The following is a 25,482-nucleotide window of genomic DNA, read 5'->3' on the forward strand; positions in this document are numbered from 1 at the left end:
GGACTACATATAGCAGAACAGACCATAGAGGACGTTCTACAGGGGAGATATGGACTACATATAGCAGAACAGACCATAGAGGACGTTCTACAGAGATATGGACTACATATAGCAGAACAGACCATAGAGGACATTCTACAGAGATATGGACTACATATAGCAGAACAGACCATAGAGGACGTTCTACAGAGATATGGACTACATATAGCAGAACAGACCATAGAGGACATTCTACAGGGGAGATATGGACTACTCAGTGTACATAAACACCACATATGATATGATGGTCGTGCTGACTCACTGCAGTAGGTGGTGGTGGTTGAGCTGATGGGAGGGGGGCATCAGGCAGCTACTGAAGATAACTAGCTTCCTGCCGTAGTTATCATCACCTGGAGAGAACAGAGAGAGAACAGGAGGAGAGAACAGAGAGAACAGAAGGGAACAGGAGGAGAGAACAGAGAGAACAGAAGGGAACAGGAGGAGAGAACAGAAGGGAACAGGAGGAGAGAACAGAAGGGAACAGGAGGAGAGAACAGAAGGGAACAGGAGGAGAGAACAGGAGAGAGAGAGAGAACAGGAAGAGAGAGAGAACAGGAGAGAGAGAGAGAACAGGAGAGAGAGAGAACAGGAGAGAGAGAGAGAACAGGAGAGAGAGAGAGAACAGGAGAGAGAGAGAACAGGAGAGAGAGAGAACAGGAGAGAGAGAGAACAGGAGAGAGAGAGAACAGGAGGGAACAGGAGGAGAGAACAGGAGAGAACAGAGAACAGGAGAGAACAGAGAGAACAGGAGAGAGAGAGAGAGAACAGGAGAGAGAGAGAGAACAGGAAGAGAGAGAGAACAGGAAGAGAGAGAGAACAGGAGAGAGAGAGAACAGGAGAGAGAGAACAGGAAGAGAGAGAGAACAGGAAGAGAGAGAGAACAGGAAGAGAGAGAGAACAGGAAGAGAGAGAGAACAGGAAGAGAGAGAGAACAGGAAGAGAGAGAGAACAGGAAGAGAGAGAGAACAGGAGAGAGAGAGAACAGGAGAGAGAGAACAGGAGGGAACAGGAGAGAGAGAACAGGAGGAGAGAGAGAGAACAGGAGAGAGAGAGAACAGGAGGAGAGAGAGAGAACAGGAGGAGAGAGAGAACAGGAGGAGAGAGAGAGAACAGGAGGAGAGAGAGAACAGGAGGAGAGAGAGAGAACAGGAGAGAGAGAGAACAGGAGGAGAGAGAGAACAGGAGGAGAGAGAGAACAGGAGGAGAGAGAGAACAGGAGGAGAGAGAGAACAGGAGGAGAGAGAACAGGAGGAGAGAGAGAGAACAGGAGGAGAGAGAGAACAGGAGGAGAGAGAGAACAGGAGGAGAGAGAGAGAACAGGAGGAGAGAGAGAGAACAGGAGGAGAGAGAGAACAGGAGGAGAGACAGCATGAAGAGAGAGAGAACACATCAGCACATTAATTAATGGTGTTTTCCCACTAATTGATAGCATTTTGGAACATAGCCTACTGCTGTGTGAATTGCTGCCATTTTGTGAAGATTTTCAGGCTAAATTAGGCCGGTGTAGGCCGTGATTGTAAATAAGAATTTGTTCTTAACTGACTTGCTTAGTTTAAATAAAGGTAAAATAAAACATTAAAAAAAACGTTCTGATCTGGTGCATCAGCTTCATTGCTTTTAAAAGGTGTTTTGATGTGAGTGGTTGTATTCATTTGGGATATATTGCATCCCACAACTATCTCAGACTATGTTTGGAATATTTCTCTCTCGCAGAAGGACAAGTCGACCAATAGACCAAACATTGCATTCAGAAAAGTACTCAGAACCTTTGCCTTTTTTTTCACCCCGCATTTTGTTACGTTACAGACTCATTCTAAAATGGATTAAATACATGTTTTTTCCTCATCAATCGACACACACTACCCCATAATGACAAAGCAAAAAATAGATTTTTAGAAAATCTATTAAAAATAAATAAAAAAACAGAAATACCTTATTTACATAAGTATTCAGACTCGAAATTTGAGCTCTGGATGTTTCTACAACTTGATTGGTGGTAAATTTGGAGGTCAAATCTGGAGGTAAAATTTAGCTCCACCTGTGGTAAATTCTATTGTTTGGACATGATTTAGAAAAGCACACACCTGTCTATATAAGGTCCCACGGTTGACAGTGCACGTCAGAGCAAAAACCAAGCCATGAGGTCAAAGGAATTGGCCCGTAGAGCACTTTGTGACATCGGTTGATGTAAAAAGGGCTTTATAAATACACTTCAATGATAAATCTGATTGATAGAGCTCCGAGACAGGATTGTGTCGAGGCACAGATCTGGGGGAAGGGTACCAACAACAAAAAAATGTCTGCAGCATTGAAGGTCCCCAAGAACACAGTGGCCTCCATCATTCTTAAATGGAAGACGTTTGGAACCACCAAGACTCTTCCTAGAGCTGACCGCCCGGCCAAACTGAGCAATCGGGGCAGAAGGGCCTTGGTCAGGGAGGTGACTAAGAACCAGATGGTCTCAGACAGAGCTCCAGAGTTCCTCTGTGGAGATGGGAGAATCTTCCAGAAGGACAACCATCTCTGCAGCACTCCACCAATCAGGCCTTTAATGGTAGAGTGGCCAGACGGAAGCCACTCCTCAGTAAAAGGCACGACAGCCCGCTTGGAGTTTGCCAAAAGGCATCTAAAGGACTCAGACCTTGAGAAACAAGATTCTCTGGTCTGATGAAACCAAGATTGAATTCTTTGGCCTGAATGCCAAGCTTCACATCTGGAGGAAACCTGGCACCATCCCTACGGTGAAGCATGGTGGTGGCAGCATCACACTGTGGGGATGTTTTTCAGCAGCAGGGGCTGGGAGACTAGTCAGGATCGAGGGAAAGATGAACGGAGCAAAGAACTGAGAGATCCTAGATGAAAACCTGCTCCAGAGCACTCAGGACCTCAGACTGGGGCGAAGGTTCACCTTCCAACAGGACAACGACCCTAAGCACACAGACAAGACAATGCAGGAGTGGCTTCGGGACAAGTCTCTGAATGTCCTTGAGTGGCCCAGCCAGAGCCCGGACTTGAACCCAATCAAACATCTCTGGAGAGACCTGAAAATAGCTGTGCAGCGACGCTCTCCATCCAACCTAACAGACCTTGAGAGGATCTGTCGAGAAGAATGGGAGAAACTCCCCAAATACAGGTGTGCCAAGCTTGTAGCTTCATTTCCAAGAAGACTCGATGCTGTAATCACTGCCAAAGGTGCTTCAACAAAGTACTGAGTAAAGGGTCTGAATACTTATGTAAATGAGATTTCAGTTTTTTATTTGTAATAAATTCGCAAACATTTCTCAACCTGTTTACGCTTTGTCATTATGGGGTATTGTGATGTCATTATGGGGTATTGTGATGTCATTATGGGGTATTGTGATGTCATTATGGGGTATTGTGATGTCATTATGGGGTATTGTGATGTCATTATGGGGTATTGTGTGTAGATTGATGAGGAGGAAAAAAACAATTTAATACATTTTAGAATAAGGCTGTAAACGTAACAAAATATGGAAATTGGAGGACTGAATACTTTCCAAATGCTCTCTAGGTCAACTTTTGTACTTATAGGGGATAGTAGATTGACATAGGCTAGTGCTTTCGCTGTTCGTTAGGCCTACTCAGCTTGTTGGCTGATGAAAATGTTAAAAGTAAATGTAGACAGTTCTTCCAACATCTTCAATTTGTATTTTATTTATTTCACCTTTATTTAACCAGGTAGGCAAGTTGAGAACAAGTCCTTTATTTAACCAGGTAGGCAAGTTGAGAACAAGTTCTCATTTACAACTGCGACCTGGCCAAGATAAAGCAAAGCAGTGTGACACTGAAAACAACAACACAGAGTTACACATGGAATAAACAAACATACAGTCAATAATACAGTAGAGAAAAAAAGAAAGTCTATATACAGTGTGTGTAAATGGAGTGAGGAGGTAAGGCAATAAATAGGCCGTAGTAGCAAAGTAATTACAATTTAGCAGATTAACACTGGAGTGATAGATGAGCAGATGATGATGAACAGATGAAGATGTGCATGTAGAGATACTGGGGTGCAAAAAGAGCATATGCGCCTCGGAATCTGATAGGAAGAATGAGCTCTGTTACGTCCCCGATTTCTATTCCATTCAGCCATTTTAAATTCAATTCTTCATACTATAAAATAACGCCACAATGCTACACTAGCCTGCTAAATGAACTAGTGTAGCCCCACAGCCATATGACATAACCACATCAGGACGTGCTAAATGAACTAGTGTAGCCCCACAGCCATATGACATAACCACATCAGGACCTGCTAAATGAACTAGTGTAGTCAACAGCCATATGACATAACCACATCAGGACCTGTTAAATGAACTAGTGTAGCCCCACAGCCATATGACATAACCACATCAGGACCTGCTAAATGAACTAGTGTAGTAGTCCACAGCCATATGACATAACCACATCAGGACCTGCTAAATGAACTAGTGTAGCCCCACAGCCATATGACATAACCACATCAGGACCTGCTAAATGAACTAGTGTAGTAGTCCACAGCCATATGACATAACCACATCAGGACCTGCTAAATGAACTAGTGTAGCCCCACAGCCATATGACATAACCACATCAGGACCTGCTAAATGAACTAGTGTAGCCCCACAGCCATATGACATAACCACATCAGGACCTGCTAAATGAACTAGTGTAGCCCCACAGCCATATGACATAACCACATCAGGACCTGCTAAATGAACTAGTGTAGTCCACAGCCATATGACATAACCACATCAGGACCTGCTAAATGAACTAGTGTAGTAGCCCACAGCCATATGACATAACCACATCAGGACATGCTAAATGAACTAGTGTAGCCCCACAGCCATATGACATAACCACATCAGGACCTGCTAAATGAACTAGTGTAGTAGTCCACAGCCATATGACATAACCACATCAGGACCTGCTAAATGAACTAGTGTAGTAGCCCACAGCCATATGACATAACCACATCAGGACCTGCTAAATGAACTAGTGTAGTAGCCCACAGCCATATGACATAACCACATCAGGACCTGCTAAATGAACTAGTGTAGTAGTCCACAGCCATATGACATAACCACATCAGGACCTGCTAAATGAACTAGTGTAGTAGCCCACAGCCATATGACATAACCACATCAGGACCTGCTAAATGAACTAGTGTAGTAGTCCACAGCCATATGACATAACCACATCAGGACCTGCTAAATGAACTAGTGTAGCCCCACAGCCACATGACATAACCACATCAGGACCTGCTAAATGAACTAGTGTAGCCCCACAGCCATATGACATAACCACATCAGGACCTGCTAAATGAACTAGTGTAGTAGTCCACAGCCATATGACATAACCACATCAGGACCTGTTAAATGAACTAGTGTAGTAGTCCACAGCCATATGACATAACCACATCAGGACCTGCTAAATGAACTAGTGTAGTAGCCCCACAGCCATATGACATAACCACATCAGGACCTGCTAAATGAACTAGTGTAGCCCCACAGCCATATGACATAACCACATCAGGACCTGCTAAATGAACTAGTGTAGTAGCCCACAGCCATATGACATAACCACATCAGGACCTGCTAAATGAACTAGTGTAGTAGTCCACAGCCATATGACATAACCACATCAGGACCTGCTAAATGAACTAGTGGCCCCACAGCCATATGACATAACCACATCAGGACCTGCTAAATGAACTAGTGTAGCCCCACAGCCATATGACATAACCACATCAGGACCTGCTAAATGAACTAGTGTAGTAGTCCACAGCCATATGACATAACCACATCAGGACCTGCTAAATGAACTAGTGTAGCCCCACAGCCATATGACATAACCACATCAGGACCTGCTAAATGAACTAGTGTAGCCCCACAGCCATATGACATAACCACATCAGGACCTGCTAAATGAACTAGTGTAGTAGTCCACAGCCATATGACATAACCACATCAGGACCTGTTAAATGAACTAGTGTAGCCCACAGCCATATGACATAACCACATCAGGACCTGCTAAATGAACTAGTGTAGCCCACAGCCATATGACATAACCACATCAGGACCTGTTAAATGAACTAGTGTAGTAGCCCACAGCTATATGACATAACCACATCAGGACCTGCTAAATGAACTAGTGTAGCCCCACAGCCATATGACATAACCACATCAGGACCTGCTAAATGAACTAGTGTAGTAGCCCACAGCCATATGACATAACCACATCAGGACCTGCTAAATGAACTAGTGTAGCCCCACAGCCATATGACATAACCACATCAGGACCTGCTAAATGAACTAGTGTAGTAGTCCACAGCCATATGACATAACCACATCAGGACCTGTTAAATGAACTAGTGTAGTAGCCCACAGCCATATGACATAACCACATCAGGACCTGCTAAATGAACTAGTGTAGTAGTCCACAGCCATATGACATAACCACATCAGGACCTGCTAAATGAACTAGTGTAGCCCCACAGCCATATGACATAACCACATCAGGACCTGCTAAATGAACTAGTGTAGCCCCACAGCCATATGACATAACCACATCAGGACCTGCTAAATGAACTAGTGTAGTAGTCCACAGCCATATGACATAACCACATCAGGACCTGCTAAATGAACTAGTGTAGCCCCACAGCCATATGACATAACCACATCAGGACCTGCTAAATGAACTAGTGTAGCCCCACAGCCATATGACATAACCACATCAGGACCTGCTAAATTAACTAGTGTAGCCCCACAGCCATATGACATAACCACATCAGGACCTGCTAAATGAACTAGTGTAGCCCCACAGCCATATGACATAACCACATCAGGACCTGCTAAATGAACTAGTGTAGCCCCACAGCCATATGACATAACCACATCAGGACCTGCTAAATGAACTAGTGTAGCCCCACAGCCATATGACATAACCACATCAGGACCTGCTAAATGAACTAGTGTAGTAGCCCAAAGCCATATGACATAACCACATCAGGACCTGCTAAATGAACTAGTGTAGTAGCCCACAGCCATATGACATAACCACATCAGGACCTGCTAAATGAACTAGTGTAGCCCCACAGCCATATGACATAACCACATCAGGACCTGCTAAATGAACTAGTGTAGTAGTCCACAGCCATATGACATAACCACATCAGGACCTGCTAAATGAACTAGTGTAGTAGTCCACAGCCATATGACATAACCACATCAGGACCTGCTAAATGAACTACTGTAGTAGCCCACAGCCATATGACATAACCACATCAGGACCTGTTAAATGAACTAGTGTAGCCCCACAGCCATATGACATAACCACATCAGGACCTGCTAAATGAACTAGTGTAGCCCCACAGCCATATGACATAACCACATCAGGACCTGCTAAATGAACTAGTGTAGCCCCACAGCCATATGACATAACCACATCAGGACCTGCTAAATGAACTAGTGTAGTAGCCCACAGCCATATGACATAACCACATCAGGACCTGCTAAATGAACTAGTGTAGTAGTCCACAGCCATATGACATAACCACATCAGGACCTGCTAAATGAACTAGTGTAGTAGCCCACAGCCATATGACATAACCACATCAGGACCTGCTAAATGAACTAGTGTAGCCCCACAGCCATATGGCATAACCACATCAGGACCTGCTAAATGAACTAGTGTAGCCCCACAGCCATATGACATAACCACATCAGGACGTGCTAAATGAACTAGTGTAGTAGCCCACAGCCATATGACATAACCACATCAGGACCTGCTAAATGAACTAGTGTAGTAGCCCACAGCCATATGACATAACCACATCAGGACCTGCTAAATGAACTAGTGTAGTAGTCCACAGCCATATGACATAACCACATCAGGACCTGCTAAATGAACTAGTGTAGCCCACAGCCATATGACATAACCACATCAGGACCTGCTAAATGAACTAGTGTAGTAGTCCACAGCCATATGACATAACCACATCAGGACCTGCTAAATGAACTAGTGTAGTAGTCCACAGCCATATGACATAACCACATCAGGACCTGCTAAATGAACTAGTGTAGCCCCACAGCCATATGACATAACCACATCAGGACCTGCTAAATGAACTAGTGTAGTAGCCCACAGCCATATGACATAACCACATCAGGACCTGCTAAATGAACTAGTGTAGTAGTCCACAGCCATATGACATAACCACATCAGGACCTGCTAAATGAACTAGTGTAGCCTCACAGCCATATGACATAACCACATCAGGACCTGCTAAATGAACTAGTGTAGTCCCACAGCCATATGACATAACCACATCAGGACCTGCTAAATGAACTAGTGTAGTCCCACAGCCATATGACATAACCACATCAGGACCTGCTAAATGAACTAGTGTAGCCCCACAGCCATATGACATAACCACATCAGGACCTGCTAAATGAACTAGTGTAGTAGCCCCACAGCCATATGACATAACCACATCAGGACCTGCTAAATGAACTAGTGTAGCCCCACAGCCATATGACATAACCACATCAGGACCTGCTAAATGAACTAGTGTAGTAGCCCACAGCCATATGACATAACCACATCAGGACCTGCTAAATGAACTAGTGTAGTAGTCCACAGCCATATGACATAACCACATCAGGACCTGCTAAATGAACTAGTGTAGTAGCCCACAGCCATATGACATAACCACATCAGGACCTGCTAAATGAACTAGTGTAGCCCCACAGCCATATGACATAACCACATCAGGACCTGCTAAATGAACTAGTGTAGTAGTCCACAGCCATATGACATAACCACATCAGGACCTGCTAAATGAACTAGTGTAGTAGCCCACAGCCATATGACATAACCACATCAGGACCTGCTAAATGAACTAGTGTAGTAGTCCACAGCCATATGACATAACCACATCAGGACCTGCTAAATGAACTAGTGTAGTAGTCCACAGCCATATGACATAACCACATCAGGACCTGCTAAATGAACTAGTGTAGCCCCACAGCCATATGACATAACCACATCAGGACCTGCTAAATGAACTAGTGTAGTAGCCCACAGCCATATGACATAACCACATCAGGACCTGCTAAATGAACTAGTGTAGTAGCCCACAGCCATATGACATAACCACATCAGGACCTGCTAAATGAACTAGTGTAGTAGTCCACAGCCATATGACATAACCACATCAGGACCTGCTAAATGAACTAGTGTAGTCCACAGCCATATGACATAACCACATCAGGACCTGCTAAATGAACTAGTGTAGTAGTCCACAGCCATATGACATAACCACATCAGGACCTGCTAAATGAACTAGTGTAGTAGCCCACAGCCATATGACATAACCACATCAGGACCTGCTAAATGAACTAGTGTAGTAGCCCACAGCCATATGACATAACCACATCAGGACCTGCTAAATGAACTAGTGTAGCCCCACAGCCACATGACATAACCACATCAGGACCTGCTAAATGAACTAGTGTAGCCCCACAGCCATATGACATAACCACATCAGGACCTGCTAAATGAACTAGTGTAGTAGCCCACAGCCATATGACATAACCACATCAGGACCTGCTAAATGAACTAGTGTAGTAGCCCACAGCCATATGACATAACCACATCAGGACCTGCTAAATGAACTAGTGTAGTAGTCCACAGCCATATGACATAACCACATCAGGACCTGCTAAATGAACTAGTGTAGTAGCCCCACAGCCATATGACATAACCACATCAGGACCTGCTAAATGAACTAGTGTAGCCCCACAGCCATATGACATAACCACATCAGGACCTGCTAAATGAACTAGTGTAGCCCCACAGCCATATGACATAACCACATCAGGACCTGCTAAATGAACTAGTGTAGTCGTCCACAGCCATATGACATAACCACATCAGGACCTGCTAAATGAACTAGTGTAGTCCACAGCCATATGACATAACCACATCAGGACCTGCTAAATGAACTAGTGTAGCCCCACAGCCATATGACATAACCACATCAGGACCTGCTAAATGAACTAGTGTAGCCCCACAGCCATATGACATAACCACATCAGGACCTGTTAAATGAACTAGTGTAGTAGCCCACAGCCATATGACATAACCACATCAGGACCTGCTAAATGAACTAGTGTAGCCCACAGCCATATGACATAACCACATCAGGACCTGCTAAATGAACTAGTGTAGTAGCCCACAGCCATATGACATAACCACATCAGGACCTGCTAAATGAACTAGTGTAGCCCCACAGCCATATGACATAACCACATCAGGACCTGCTAAATGAACTAGTGTAGTAGCCCACAGCCATATGACATAACCACATCAGGACCTGCTAAATGAACTAGTGTAGCCCCACAGCCATATGACATAACCACATCAGGACCTGCTAAATGAACTAGTGTAGTAGCCCACAGCCATATGACATAACCACATCAGGACCTGCTAAATGAACTAGTGTAGTAGTCCACAGCCATATGACATAACCACATCAGGACCTGCTAAATGAACTAGTGTAGTAGTCCACAGCCATATGACATAACCACATCAGGACCTGCTAAATGAACTAGTGTAGTAGCCCACAGCCATATGACATAACCACATCAGGACCTGCTAAATGAACTAGTGTAGTAGTCCACAGCCATATGACATAACCACATCAGGACCTGCTAAATGAACTAGTGTAGTAGTCCACAGCCATATGACATAACCACATCAGGACCTGCTAAATGAACTAGTGTAGTAGTCCACAGCCATATGACATAACCACATCAGGACCTGCTAAATGAACTAGTGTAGTAGCCCACAGCCATATGACATAACCACATCAGGACCTGCTAAATGAACTAGTGTAGCCCCACAGCCATATGACATAACCACATCAGGACCTGCTAAATGAACTAGTGTAGTAGCCCACAGCCATATGACATAACCACATCAGGACCTGCTAAATGAACTAGTGTAGTAGTCCACAGCCATATGACATAACCACATCAGGACCTGCTAAATGAACTAGTGTAGCCTCACAGCCATATGACATAACCACATCAGGACCTGCTAAATGAACTAGTGTAGTAGTCCACAGCCATATGACATAACCACATCAGGACCTGTTAAATGAACTAGTGAGCCCCACAGCCATATGACATAACCACATCAGGACCTGCTAAATGAACTAGTGTAGTAGTCCACAGCCATATGACATAACCACATCAGGACCTGCTAAATGAACTAGTGTAGCCCCACAGCCATATGACATAACCACATCAGGACCTGCTAAATGAACTAGTGTAGCCCCACAGCCATATGACATAACCACATCAGGACCTGCTAAATGAACTAGTGTAGTAGCCCACAGCCATATGACATAACCACATCAGGACCTGCTAAATGAACTAGTGTAGTAGTCCACAGCCATATGACATAACCACATCAGGACCTGCTAAATGAACTAGTGTAGTAGTCCACAGCCATATGACATAACCACATCAGGACCTGCTAAATGAACTAGTGTAGTAGCCCACAGCCATATGACATAACCACATCAGGACATGCTAAATGAACTAGTGTAGCCCCACAGCCATATGACATAACCACATCAGGACCTGCTAAATGAACTAGTGTAGTAGCCCACAGCCATATGACATAACCACATCAGGACCTGCTAAATGAACTAGTGTAGTAGCCCCACAGCCATATGACATAACCACATCAGGACCTGCTAAATGAACTAGTGTAGTCCCACAGCCATATGACATAACCACATCAGGACCTGCTAAATGAACTAGTGTAGTCCCACAGCCATATGACATAACCACATCAGGACCTGCTAAATGAACTAGTGTAGCCCCACAGCCATATGACATAACCACATCAGGACCTGCTAAATGAACTAGTGTAGTAGCCCCACAGCCATATGACATAACCACATCAGGACCTGCTAAATGAACTAGTGTAGCCCCACAGCCATATGACATAACCACATCAGGACCTGCTAAATGAACTAGTGTAGTAGCCCACAGCCATATGACATAACCACATCAGGACCTGCTAAATGAACTAGTGTAGTAGTCCACAGCCATATGACATAACCACATCAGGACCTGCTAAATGAACTAGTGTAGTAGCCCACAGCCATATGACATAACCACATCAGGACCTGCTAAATGAACTAGTGTAGCCCCACAGCCATATGACATAACCACATCAGGACCTGCTAAATGAACTAGTGTAGTAGTCCACAGCCATATGACATAACCACATCAGGACCTGCTAAATGAACTAGTGTAGTAGTCCACAGCCATATGACATAACCACATCAGGACCTGCTAAATGAACTAGTGTAGTAGTCCACAGCCATATGACATAACCACATCAGGACCTGTTAAATGAACTAGTGTAGTAGTCCACAGCCATATGACATAACCACATCAGGACCTGCTAAATGAACTAGTGTAGTAGCCCACAGCCATATGACATAACCACATCAGGACCTGCTAAATGAACTAGTGTAGTAGTCCACAGCCATATGACATAACCACATCAGGACCTGTTAAATGAACTAGTGTAGCCCCACAGCCATATGACATAACCACATCAGGACCTGCTAAATGAACTAGTGTAGCCCCACAGCCATATGACATAACCACATCAGGACCTGCTAAATGAACTAGTGTAGCCTCACAGCCATATGACATAACCACATCAGGACCTGCTAAATGAACTAGTGTAGTAGCCCACAGCCATATGACATAACCACATCAGGACCTGCTAAATGAACTAGTGTAGTAGTCCACAGCCATATGACATAACCACATCAGGACCTGCTAAATGAACTAGTGTAGTAGCCCACAGCCATATGACATAACCACATCAGGACCTGCTAAATGAACTAGTGTAGTAGCCCACAGCCATATGACATAACCACATCAGGACCTGCTAAATGAACTAGTGTAGTAGTCCACAGCCATATGACATAACCACATCAGGACCTGCTAAATGAACTAGTGTAGTCCACAGCCATATGACATAACCACATCAGGACCTGCTAAATGAACTAGTGTAGTAGCCCACAGCCATATGACATAACCACATCAGGACCTGCTAAATGAACTAGTGTAGCCCCACAGCCATATGACATAACCACATCAGGACCTGCTAAATGAACTAGTGTAGTAGTCCACAGCCATATGACATAACCACATCAGGACCTGCTAAATGAACTAGTGTAGTAGCCCACAGCCATATGACATAACCACATCAGGACCTGCTAAATGAACTAGTGTAGTAGCCCACAGCCACATGACATAACCACATCAGGACCTGCTAAATGAACTAGTGTAGCCCCACAGCCACATGACATAACCACATCAGGACCTGCTAAATGAACTAGTGTAGGCCCACAGCCATATGACATAACCACATCAGGACCTGCTAAATGAACTAGTGTAGTACCCCACAGCCATATGACATAACCACATCAGGACCTGCTAAATGAACTAGTGTAGTAGCCCACAGCCATATGACATAACCACATCAGGACCTGCTAAATGAACTAGTGTAGTAGTCCACAGCCATATGACATAACCACATCAGGACCTGCTAAATGAACTAGTGTAGTAGCCCCACAGCCATATGACATAACCACATCAGGACCTGCTAAATGAACTAGTGTAGCCCCACAGCCATATGACATAACCACATCAGGACCTGCTAAATGAACTAGTGTAGTCCCCACAGCCATATGACATAACCACATCAGGACCTGCTAAATGAACTAGTGTAGTACCCCACAGCCATATGACATAACCACATCAGGACCTGCTAAATGAACTAGTGTAGTAGCCCACAGCCATATGACATAACCACATCAGGACCTGCTAAATGAACTAGTGTAGTCCACAGCCATATGACATAACCACATCAGGACCTGCTAAATGAACTAGTGTAGTCCACAGCCATATGACATAACCACATCAGGACCTGCTAAATGAACTAGTGTAGCCCCACAGCCATATGACATAACCACATCAGGACCTGTTAAATGAACTAGTGTAGTAGCCCACAGCCATATGACATAACCACATCAGGACCTGCTAAATGAACTAGTGTAGCCCACAGCCATATGACATAACCACATCAGGACCTGCTAAATGAACTAGTGTAGTAGCCCACAGCCATATGACATAACCACATCAGGACCTGCTAAATGAACTAGTGTAGCCCCACAGCCATATGACATAACCACATCAGGACCTGCTAAATGAACTAGTGTAGCCCCACAGCCATATGACATAACCACATCAGGACCTGCTAAATGAACTAGTGTAGCCCCACAGCCATATGACATAACCACATCAGGACCTGCTAAATGAACTAGTGTAGTCCACAGCCATATGACATAACCACATCAGGACCTGCTAAATGAACTAGTGTAGTAGCCCCACAGCCATATGACATAACCACATCAGGACCTGCTAAATGAACTAGTGTAGTAGTCCACAGCCATATGACATAACCACATCAGGACCTGCTAAATGAACTAGTGTAGTAGCCCACAGCCATATGACATAACCACATCAGGACCTGCTAAATGAACTAGTGTAGTAGTCCACAGCCATATGACATAACCACATCAGGACCTGCTAAATGAACTAGTGTAGTAGTCCACAGCCATATGACATAACCACATCAGGACCTGCTAAATGAACTAGTGTAGTAGTCCACAGCCATATGACATAACCACATCAGGACCTGCTAAATGAACTAGTGTAGTAGCCCCACAGCCATATGACATAACCACATCAGGACCTGTTAAATGAACTAGTGTAGTAGTCCACAGCCATATGACATAACCACATCAGGACCTGCTAAATGAACTAGTGTAGTCCCACAGCCATATGACATAACCACATCAGGACCTGCTAAATGAACTAGTGTAGCCCCACAGCCATATGACATAACCACATCAGGACCTGCTAAATGAACTAGTGTAGTAGCCCACAGCCATATGACATAACCACATCAGGACCTGCTAAATGAACTAGTGTAGTAGTCCACAGCCATATGACATAACCACATCAGGACCTGCTAAATGAACTAGTGTAGCCTCACAGCCATATGACATAACCACATCAGGACCTGCTAAATGAACTAGTGTAGTAGTCCACAGCCATATGACATAACCACATCAGGACCTGCTAAATGAACTAGTGTAGTAGTCCACAGCCATATGACATAACCACATCAGGACCTGTTAAATGAACTAGTGTAGCCCCACAGCCATATGACATAACCACATCAGGACCTGCTAAATGAACTAGTGTAGTAGTCCACAGCCATATGACATAACCACATCAGGACCTGCTAAATGAACTAGTGTAGCCCCACAGCCATATGACATAACCACATCAGGACCTGCTAAATGAACTAGTGTAGCCCCACAGCCATATGACATAACCACATCAGGACCTGCTAAATGAACTAGTGTAGTAGCCCACAGCCATATGACATAACCACATCAGGACCTGCTAAATGAACTAGTGTAGTAGTCCACAGCCATATGACATAACCACATCAGGACCTGCTAAATGAACTAGTGTAGTAGTCCACAGCCATATGACATAACCACATCAGGACCTGCTAAATGAACTAGTGTAGTAGCCCACAGCCATATGACATAACCACATCAGGACATGCTAAATGAACTAGTGTAGCCCCACAGCCATATGACATAACCACATCAGGACCTGCTAAATGAACTAGTGTAGTAGTCCACAGCCATATGACATAACCACATCAGGACCTGCTAAATGAACTAGTGTAGTAGTCCACAGCCATATGACATAACCACATCAGGACCTGCTAAATGAACTAGTGTAGTAGCCCACAGCCATATGACATAACCACATCAGGACCTGCTAAATGAACTAGTGTAGTAGTCCACAGCCATATGACATAACCACATCAGGACCTGCTAAATGAACTAGTGTAGCCCACAGCCATATGACATAACCACATCAGGACATGCTAAATGAACTAGTGTAGCCCCACAGCCATATGACATAACCACATCAGGACCTGCTAAATGAACTAGTGTAGTAGTCCACAGCCATATGACATAACCACATCAGGACCTGCTAAATGAACTAGTGTAGTAGCCCACAGCCATATGACATAACCACATCAGGACCTGCTAAATGAACTAGTGTAGCCCCACAGCCATATGACATAACCACATCAGGACCTGCTAAATGAACTAGTGTAGTCCACAGCCATATGACATAACCACATCAGGACCTGCTAAATGAACTAGTGTAGTAGCCCACAGCCATATGACATAACCACATCAGGACCTGCTAAATGAACTAGTGTAGCCCCACAGCCATATGACATAACCACATCAGGACCTGCTAAATGAACTAGTGTAGTAGCCCACAGCCATATGACATAACCACATCAGGACCTGCTAAATGAACTAGTGTAGTCCCACAGCCATATGACATAACCACATCAGGACCTGCTAAATGAACTAGTGTAGTAGCCCACAGCCATATGACATAACCACATCAGGACCTGCTAAATGAACTAGTGTAGTAGTCCACAGCCATATGACATAACCACATCAGGACCTGCTAAATGAACTAGTGTAGTAGTCCACAGCCATATGACATAACCACATCAGGACCTGCTAAATGAACTAGTGTAGTAGCCCACAGCCATATGACATAACCACATCAGGACCTGCTAAATGAACTAGTGTAGTCCCACAGCCATATGACATAACCACATCAGGACCTGCTAAATGAACTAGTGTAGTAGCCCACAGCCATATGACATAACCACATCATGACCTGCTAAATGAACTAGTGTAGTAGCCCACAGCCATATGACATAACCACATCAGGACCTGCTAAATGAACTAGTGTAGTAGCCCACAGCCATATGACATAACCACATCAGGACCTGCTAAATGAACTAGTGTAGTAGCCCACAGCCATATGACATAACCACATCAGGACCTGCTAAATGAACTAGTGTAGTAGCCCACAGCCATATGACATAACCACATCAGGACCTGCTAAATGAACTAGTGTAGCCCCACAGCCATATGACATAACCACATCAGGACCTGCTAAATGAACTAGTGTAGTAGCCCACAGCCATATGACATAACCACATCAGGACCTGCTAAATGAACTAGTGCAGTAGCCCCACAGCCATATGACATAACCACATCAGGACCTGCTAAATGAACTAGTGTAGTAGTCCACAGCCATATGACATAACCACATCAGGACCTGCTAAATGAACTAGTGTAGCCCCACAGCCATATGACATAACCACATCAGGATCACGTTAGGACTACCTGGAGGATCCCGTGTCGAGCCACATCGTAGTAGGAGGTGTCCTGGTTACCTGTGACCTGGAGGATCCCGTGTCGAGCCACATCGTAGTAGGGGGTGTCCTGTTTACCTGTGACCTGGAGGATCCCGTGTTGACCCACATCGTAGTAGGAGGTGTCCTGTTTACCTGTGACCTGGAGGATCCCGTGTCGAGCCACATCGTAGTAGGAGGTGTCCTGTTTACCTGTGACCTGGAGGATCCCGTGTCGAGCCACATCGTAGTAGGAGGTGTCCTGGTTACCTGTGACCTGGAGGATCCCGTGTCGAGCCACATCGTAGTAGGAGGTGTCCTGTTTACCTGTGACCTGGAGGATCCCGTGTCGAGCCACATCGTAGTAGGAGGTGTCCTGTTTACCTGGAGGATCCCGTGTCGAGCCACATCGTAGTAGGGGGTGTCCTGTTTACCTGTGACCTGGAGGATCCCGTGTCGAGCCACATCGTAGTAGGAGGTGTCCTGTTTACCTGGAGGATCCCGTGTCGAGCCACATCGTAGTAGGAGGTGTCCTGGTTACCTGTGACCTGGAGGATCCCGTGTCGAGCCACATCGTAGTAGGAGGTGTCCTGTTTACCTGTGACCTGGAGGATCCCGTGTCGAGCCACATCATAGTAGGAGGTGTCCTGTTTACCTGTGACCTGGAGGATCCCGTGTCGAGCCACATCGTAGTAGGGGGTGTCCTGTTTACCTGTGACCTGGAGGATCCCGTGTCGAGCCACATCATAGTAGGAGGTGTCCTGTTTACCTGTGACCTGGAGGATCCCGTGTCGAGCCACATCGTAGTAGGAGGTGTCCTGGTTACCTGTGACATCGAGGATCACGTCTCGAGCCACATCGTAGTAGGAGGTGTCCTGGTTACCTGTGACCTGGAGGATCCCGTGTCGAGCCACATCGTAGTAGGGGGTGTCCTGGTTACCTGGAGGATCCCGTGTCGAGCCACATCGTAGTAGGAGGTGTCCTGGTTACCTGTGACCTGGAGGATCCCGTGTCGAGCCACATCGTAGTAGGAGGTGTCCTGGTTACCTGGAGGATCCCGTGTCGAGCCACATCGTAGTAGGGGGTGTCCTGTTTACCTGTGACCTGGAGGATCCCGTGTCGAGCCACATCGTAGTAGGGGGTGTCCTGGTTACCTGGAGGATCCCGTGTCGAGCCACATCGTAGTAGGAGGTGTCCTGGTTACCTGTGACCTGGAGGATCCCGTGTCGAGCCACATCGTAGTAGGGGGTGTCCTGTTTACCTGTGACCTGGAGGATCCCGTGTCGAGCCACATCGTAGTAGAAGGTGTCCTGGTTACCTGTGACCTGGAGGATCCCGTGTCGAGCCACATCGTAGTAGGAGGTGTCCTGTTTACCTGTGACCTGGAGGATCCCGTGTCGAGCCACATCGTAGTAGGGGGTGTCCTGGTTACCTGGAGGATCCCGTGTCGAGCCACATCGTAGTAGGGGTGTCCTGTTTACCTGTGACCTGGAGGATCCCGTGTCGAGCCACATCGTAGTAGGAGGTGTCCTATTTACCTGTGACCTGGAGGATCCCGTGTCGAGCCACATCGTAGTAGGAGGTGTCCTGGTTACCTGTGACCTGGAGGATCCCGTGTCGAGCCACATCGTAGTAGGAGGTGTCCTGTTTACCTGTGACCTGGAGGATCCCGTGTCGAGCCACATCGTAGTAGGAGGTGTCCTGTTTACCTGTGACCTGGAGGATCCCGTGTCGAGCCACATCGTAGTAGGAGGTGTCCTGGTTACCTGTGACCTGGAGGTTCCCGTGTCGAGCCACATCGTAGTAGGAGGTGTCCTGGTTACCTGTGACCTGGAGGATCCCGTGTCGAGCCACATCGTAGTAGGGGGTGTCCTGGTTACCTGGAGGATCCCGTGTCGAGCCACATCGTAGTAGGAGGTGTCCTGGTTACCTGTGACCTGGAGGATCCCGTGTCGAGCCACATCGTAGTAGGGGTGAGAGGTGTCCTGGCTGAAGCTGACTCTACGTGGGGGTGGAGGGCGATCCGGACGGTAGCTGTGACGACCCTGTTCCTCATCTTCCTCCTTCTGCAGCTCTGAGGAGACAAATAGAGGGTCGCATTGTTACACCAAAACGGGCCATGTTGCAGTACCAGTCTTAGGCCTTCTCGGTAGGCTACTGCGGTTGATGGGATCCTCGGGACGTCCCTAACCCATTTAAAATGGTTAAGGTTAGCAGGGCTCTGGGATCCTCGGGACGTCCCTAACCCATTTAAAATGGTTAAGGTTAGCAGGGCTCTGGGATCCTCGGGACGTCCCTAACCCATTTAAAATGGTTAAGGTTAGCAGGGCTCTGGGATCCTCGGGACGTCCCTAACCCATTTAAAATGGTTAAGGTTAGCAGGGCTCTGGGATCCTCGGGACGTCCCTAACCCATTTAAAATGGTTAAGGTTAGCAGGGCTCTGGGATCCTCGGGACGTCCCTAACCCATTTAAAATGGTTAAGGTTAGCAGGGCTCTGGGATCCTCGGGACGTCCCTAACCCATTTAAAATGGTTAAGGTTAGCAGGGCTCTGGGATCCTCGGGACGTCCCTAACCCATTTAAAATGGTTAAGGTTAGCAGGGCTCTGGGATCCTCGGGACGTCCCTAACCCATTTAAAATGGTTAAGGTTAGCAGGGCTCTGGGATCCTCGGGACGTCCCTAACCCATTTAAAATGGTTAAGGTTAGCAGGGCTCTGGGATCCTCGGGACGTCCCTAACCCATTTAAAATGGTTAAGGTTAGCAGGGCTCTGGGATCCTCGGGACGTCCCTAACCCATTTAAAATGGTTAAGGTTAGCAGGGCTCTGGGATCCTCGGGACGTCCCTAACCCATTTAAAATGGTTAAGGTTAGCAGGGCTCTGGGATCCTCGGGACGTCCCTAACCCATTTAAAATGGTTAAGGTTAGCAGGGCTCTGGGATCCTCGGGACGTCCCTAACCCATTTAAAATGGTTAAGGTTAGCAGGGCTGTGGGATCCTCGGGACGTCCCTAACCCATTTAAAATGGTTAAGGTTAGCAGGGCTCTGGGATCCTCGGGACGTCCCTAACCCATTTAAAATGGTTAAGGTTAGCAGGGCTCTGGGATCCTCGGGACGTCCCTAACCCATTTAAAATGGTTAAGGTTAGCAGGGCTCTGGGATCCTCGGGACGTCCCTAACCCATTTAAAATGGTTAAGGTTAGCAGGGCTCTGGGATCCTCGGGACGTCCCTAACCCATTTAAAATGGTTAAGGTTAGCAGGGCTCTGGGATCCTCGGGACGTCCCTAACCCATTTAAAATGGTTAAGGTTAGCAGGGCTCTGGGATCCTCGGGACGTCCTAACCCATTTAAAATGGTTAAGGTTAGCAGGGCTCTGGGATCCTCGGGACGTCCCTAACCCATTTAAAATGGTTAAGGTTAGCAGGGCTGTGGGATCCTCGGGACGTCCCTAACCCATTTAAAATGGTTAAGGTTAGCAGGGCTCTGGGATCCTCGGGACGTCCCTAACCCATTTAAAATGGTTAAGGTTAGCAGGGCTGTGGGATCCTCGGGACGTCCCTAACCCATTTAAAATGGTTAAGGTTAGCAGGGCTGTGGGATCCTCGGGACGTCCCTAACCCATTTAAAATGGTTAAGGTTAGCAGGGCTCTGGGATCCTCGGGACGTCCCTAACCCATTTAAAATGGTTAAGGTTAGCAGGGCTCTGGGATCTCGGGACGTCCCTAACCCATTTAAAATGGTTAAGGTTAGCAGGGCTCTGGGATCCTCGGGACGTCCCTAACCCATTTAAAATGGTTAAGGTTAGCAGGGCTCTGGGATCCTCGGGACGTCCCTAACCCATTTAAAATGGTTAAGGTTAGCAGGGCTCTATAAAATACGTCATTCGGAGAACGCGGACGGAGTCACAGAATCCAGAAAATAAAACGGAATTCAACAATATTCAAAAATCTACTGAACTCAGTAGGGAATCGAACTAAATGTATTGAACTCAATAGGGAATCAACTAAATGTATTGAACTCAGTAGGGAGTCAACTAAATGTATTGAACTCAGTAGGGAATCAACTAAATGTATTGAACTCAATAGGGAGTCAACTAAATGTATTGAACTCAGTAGGGAATCGAACTAAATGTATTGAACTCAGTAGGGAATCGAACTAAATGTATTGAACTCAATAGGGAATCAACTAAATGTATTGAACTCAGTAGGGAATCAACTAAATGTATTGAACTCAGTAGGGAATCAACTAAATGTATTGAACTCAATAGGGAATCAACTAAATGTATTGAACTCAATAGGGAATCGAACTAAATGTATTGAACTCAATAGGGAATCAACTAAATGTATTGAACTCAGTAGGGAGTCAACTAAATGTATTGAACTCAGTAGGGAATCAACTAAATGTATTGAACTCAATAGGGAGTCAACTAAATGTATTGAACTCAGTAGGGAATCGAACTAAATGTATTGAACTCAGTAGGGAATCGAACTAAATGTATTGAACTCAATAGGGAATCAACTAAATGTATTGAACTCAGTAGGGAATCAACTAAATGTATTGAACTCAGTAGGGAATCAACTAAATGTATTGAACTCAATAGGGAATCAACTAAATGTATTGAACTCAATAGGGAATCAACTAAATGTATTGAACTCAATAGGGAATCAACTAAATGTATTGAACTCAATAGGGAATCAACTAAATGTATTGAACTCAATAGGGAATCAACTAAATGTATTGAACTCAGTAGGGAATCAACTAAATGTATTGAACTCAGTAGGGAATCAACTAAATGTATTGAACTCAATAGGGAATCGAACTAAATGTATTGAACTCAATAGGGAATCAACTAAATGTATTGAAAATGTATTAAATTTGCCCGAGTTTATCATAAGACATGAACAGAATGCATTAGTGATTTCATTTCCTACAATTTACCGAAGAGACAACGAGAATGTCCCCGTGTGTACAGACCGCTGTCTAGCCGTTAACAACGATTGTAAATGAGAAACCTTCTGGTAGATCAGATTTATTTATATAAAGTATTTTTTCTACATTAGCAGCTGTCAAAGTGCTTCAATTTAGTTGTTTTTCTATTACAATTTATTTATTTATTTTTAAATAGTGATTTTTGAGAGCGAAAACCCAAAACAGAATCAGGCTAAAAGAATGTACTGGATTGTATAGGGCAATGGATTAGGATTAGGATTTAGGATATGGACATCCCAGGGATCCCGGATAGCACTACACCTGGATTAAACAGCCATGTTGAACCCCAAAAAGTAGATGGTAAACGTCAGTGTTGTTCTGTAGCACACTGAGGAGGTTGATGACAATGTTATACATGCTGTTCTTTCAAAATACGACACATAACTAGTCCTGTACTGACTAGTGACTACTGACTAGGTTATTACGTCACTTCAACGACACATAACTAGTCCTGTACTGACTACCGACTACTGACTAGGTTATTACGTCACTTCAACGACACATAACTAGTCCTGTACAGACTACCGACTACTGACTAGGTTATTACGTCACTTCAACGACACATAACTAGTCCTGTACTGACTACCGACTACTGACTAGGTTATTACGTCACTTCAACGACACATAACTAGTCCTGTACAGACTACCGACTACTGACTAGGTTATTACGTCACTTCAACGACACATAACTAGTCCTGTACTGACTACCGACTACTGACTAGGTTATTACGTCACTTCAACGACACATAACTAGTCCTGTACAGACTACCGACTACTGACTAGGTTATTACGTCACTTCAACGACACATAACTAGTCCTGTACTGACTAGTGACTAGGTTATGACGTCACTTCAACGACACACAACTAGTCCTGTACAGACTACCGACTACTGACTAGGTTATTACATCACTTCAACGACACATAACTAGTCCTGTACTGACTAGTGACTAGGTTATGACGTCACTTCAACGACACATAACTAGTCCTGTACAGACTACCGACTACTGACTAGGTTATTACGTCACTTCAACGACACATAACTAGTCCTGTACAGACTACCGACTACTGACTAGGTTATTACGTCACTTCAACGACACATAACTAGTCCTGTACAGACTACCGACTACTGACTAGGTTATTACGTCACTTCAACGACACATAACTAGTCCTGTACAGACTACCGACTACTGACTAGGTTATTACATCACTTCAACAACACATAACTAGTCCTGTACAGACTACCGACTACTGACTAGGTTATTACGTCACTTCAACGACACATAACTAGTCCTGTACTGACTAGTGACTAGGTTATGACGTCACTTCAACAACACATAACTAGTCCTGTACAGACTACCGACTACTGACTAGGTTATTACATCACTTCAACGACACATAACTAGTCCTGTACTGACTAGTGACTAGGTTATGACATCACTTCAACGACACATAACTAGTCCTGTACAGACTACTGACTAGGTTATGACGTCACTTCAACGACACATAACTAGTCCTGTACAGACTACTGACTAGGTTATGACATCACTTCAACGACACATAACTAGTCCTGTACAGACTACCGACTAGTGACTAGGTTATGACATCACTTCAACGACACATAACTAGTCCTGTACAGACTACTGACTAGTGACTAGGTTATGACGTCACTTCAACGACACATAACTAGTCCTGTACAGACTACCGACTAGGTTATGACATCACTTCAATGACACATAACTAGTCCTGTACAGACTACTGACTAGGTTATGACATCACTTCAACGACACATAACTAGTCCTGTACAGACTACTGACTAGGTTATGACATCACTTCAACGACACATAACTAGTCCTGTATAGACTACTGACTAGTGACTAGGTTATGACATCACTTCAACGACACATAACTAGTCCTGTACAGACTACTGACTAGTGACTAGGTTATGACGTCACTTCAACGACACATAACTAGTCCTGTACAGACTACCGACTAGGTTATGACATCACTTCAATGACACATAACTAGTCCTGTACAGACTACTGACTAGGTTATGACATCACTTCAACGACACATAACTAGTCCTGTACAGACTACTGACTAGGTTATGACATCACTTCAACGACACATAACTAGTCCTGTACAGACTACCGACTAGTGACTAGGTTATGACATCACTTCAACGACACATAACTAGTCCTGTACAGACTACTGACTAGTGACTAGGTTATGACGTCACTTCAACGACACATAACTAGTCCTGTACAGACTACTGACTAGTGACTAGGTTATGACGTCACTTCAACGACACATAACTAGTCCTGTACAGACTACCGACTAGGTTATGACATCACTTCAATGACACATAACTAGTCCTGTACAGACTACTGACTAGGTTATGACATCACTTCAACGACACATAACTAGTCCTGTACAGACTACCGACTAGTGACTAGGTTATGACGTCACTTCAACGACACATAACTAGTCCTGTACAGACTACCGACTAGTGACTAGGTTATGACATCACTTCAACGACACATAACTAGTCCTGTACAGACTACAGACTACTGACTAGGTTATGGGCCCATTCCCGTCTAAACATTTTGATTAATAACAATAATATATAACAACCATATAAATCTCTCCTCTATAAATTCACATCCACTTCCTGGGTCGTGTTGGGTCTTTCCTGTCCGTTGCTGTTTCCGCCAACCGAAAAACTGATAATCCACAGAAAACAAAAAAACGGATTAAAAGAGAAAAAGATCCAAAACAGAGACTGGAAACTGTGTCCTAATCTAGATGGGTGTTTACCCTGCTCTGCCCGGCGGTCCAGAGGGAAGGAAACCACAATTACTGATTGTGTCCCAAATGACACCCTATTTCGCTATAGAGGAGACTACTTATGAGCAGAGCCCTAAGGGCCCTTGTCAAGTGTAGTGTGCTGATATATATATAGTGAGCCGATGTTGGGAAAAGCTACCCAGAGTTCTCTGTTGTTTATTCTGGGGGACAATGAGACCATTTAAT

The 25,482-nt window shown here is 45.0% G+C and overlaps 1 protein-coding gene across 1 annotated transcript in view; it reads right to left on the reverse strand.

Moving 5' to 3' along the window:
• Positions 1-25,482, reverse strand: part of LOC106595231 (rho GTPase-activating protein 8) — a 60,773-nt gene that overhangs the window by 21,805 nt on the left and 13,486 nt on the right. Inside the window, 2 exon segments of the mRNA XM_045712057.1 lie at positions 302-389; positions 19,391-19,534. Coding sequence (XP_045568013.1) covers positions 302-389; positions 19,391-19,534 — 232 coding nt within the window.

This window comes from Salmo salar, unplaced genomic scaffold (genome assembly GCF_905237065.1).
Source record: "Salmo salar unplaced genomic scaffold, Ssal_v3.1, whole genome shotgun sequence".
NCBI lineage: Eukaryota > Metazoa > Chordata > Actinopteri > Salmoniformes > Salmonidae > Salmo > Salmo salar.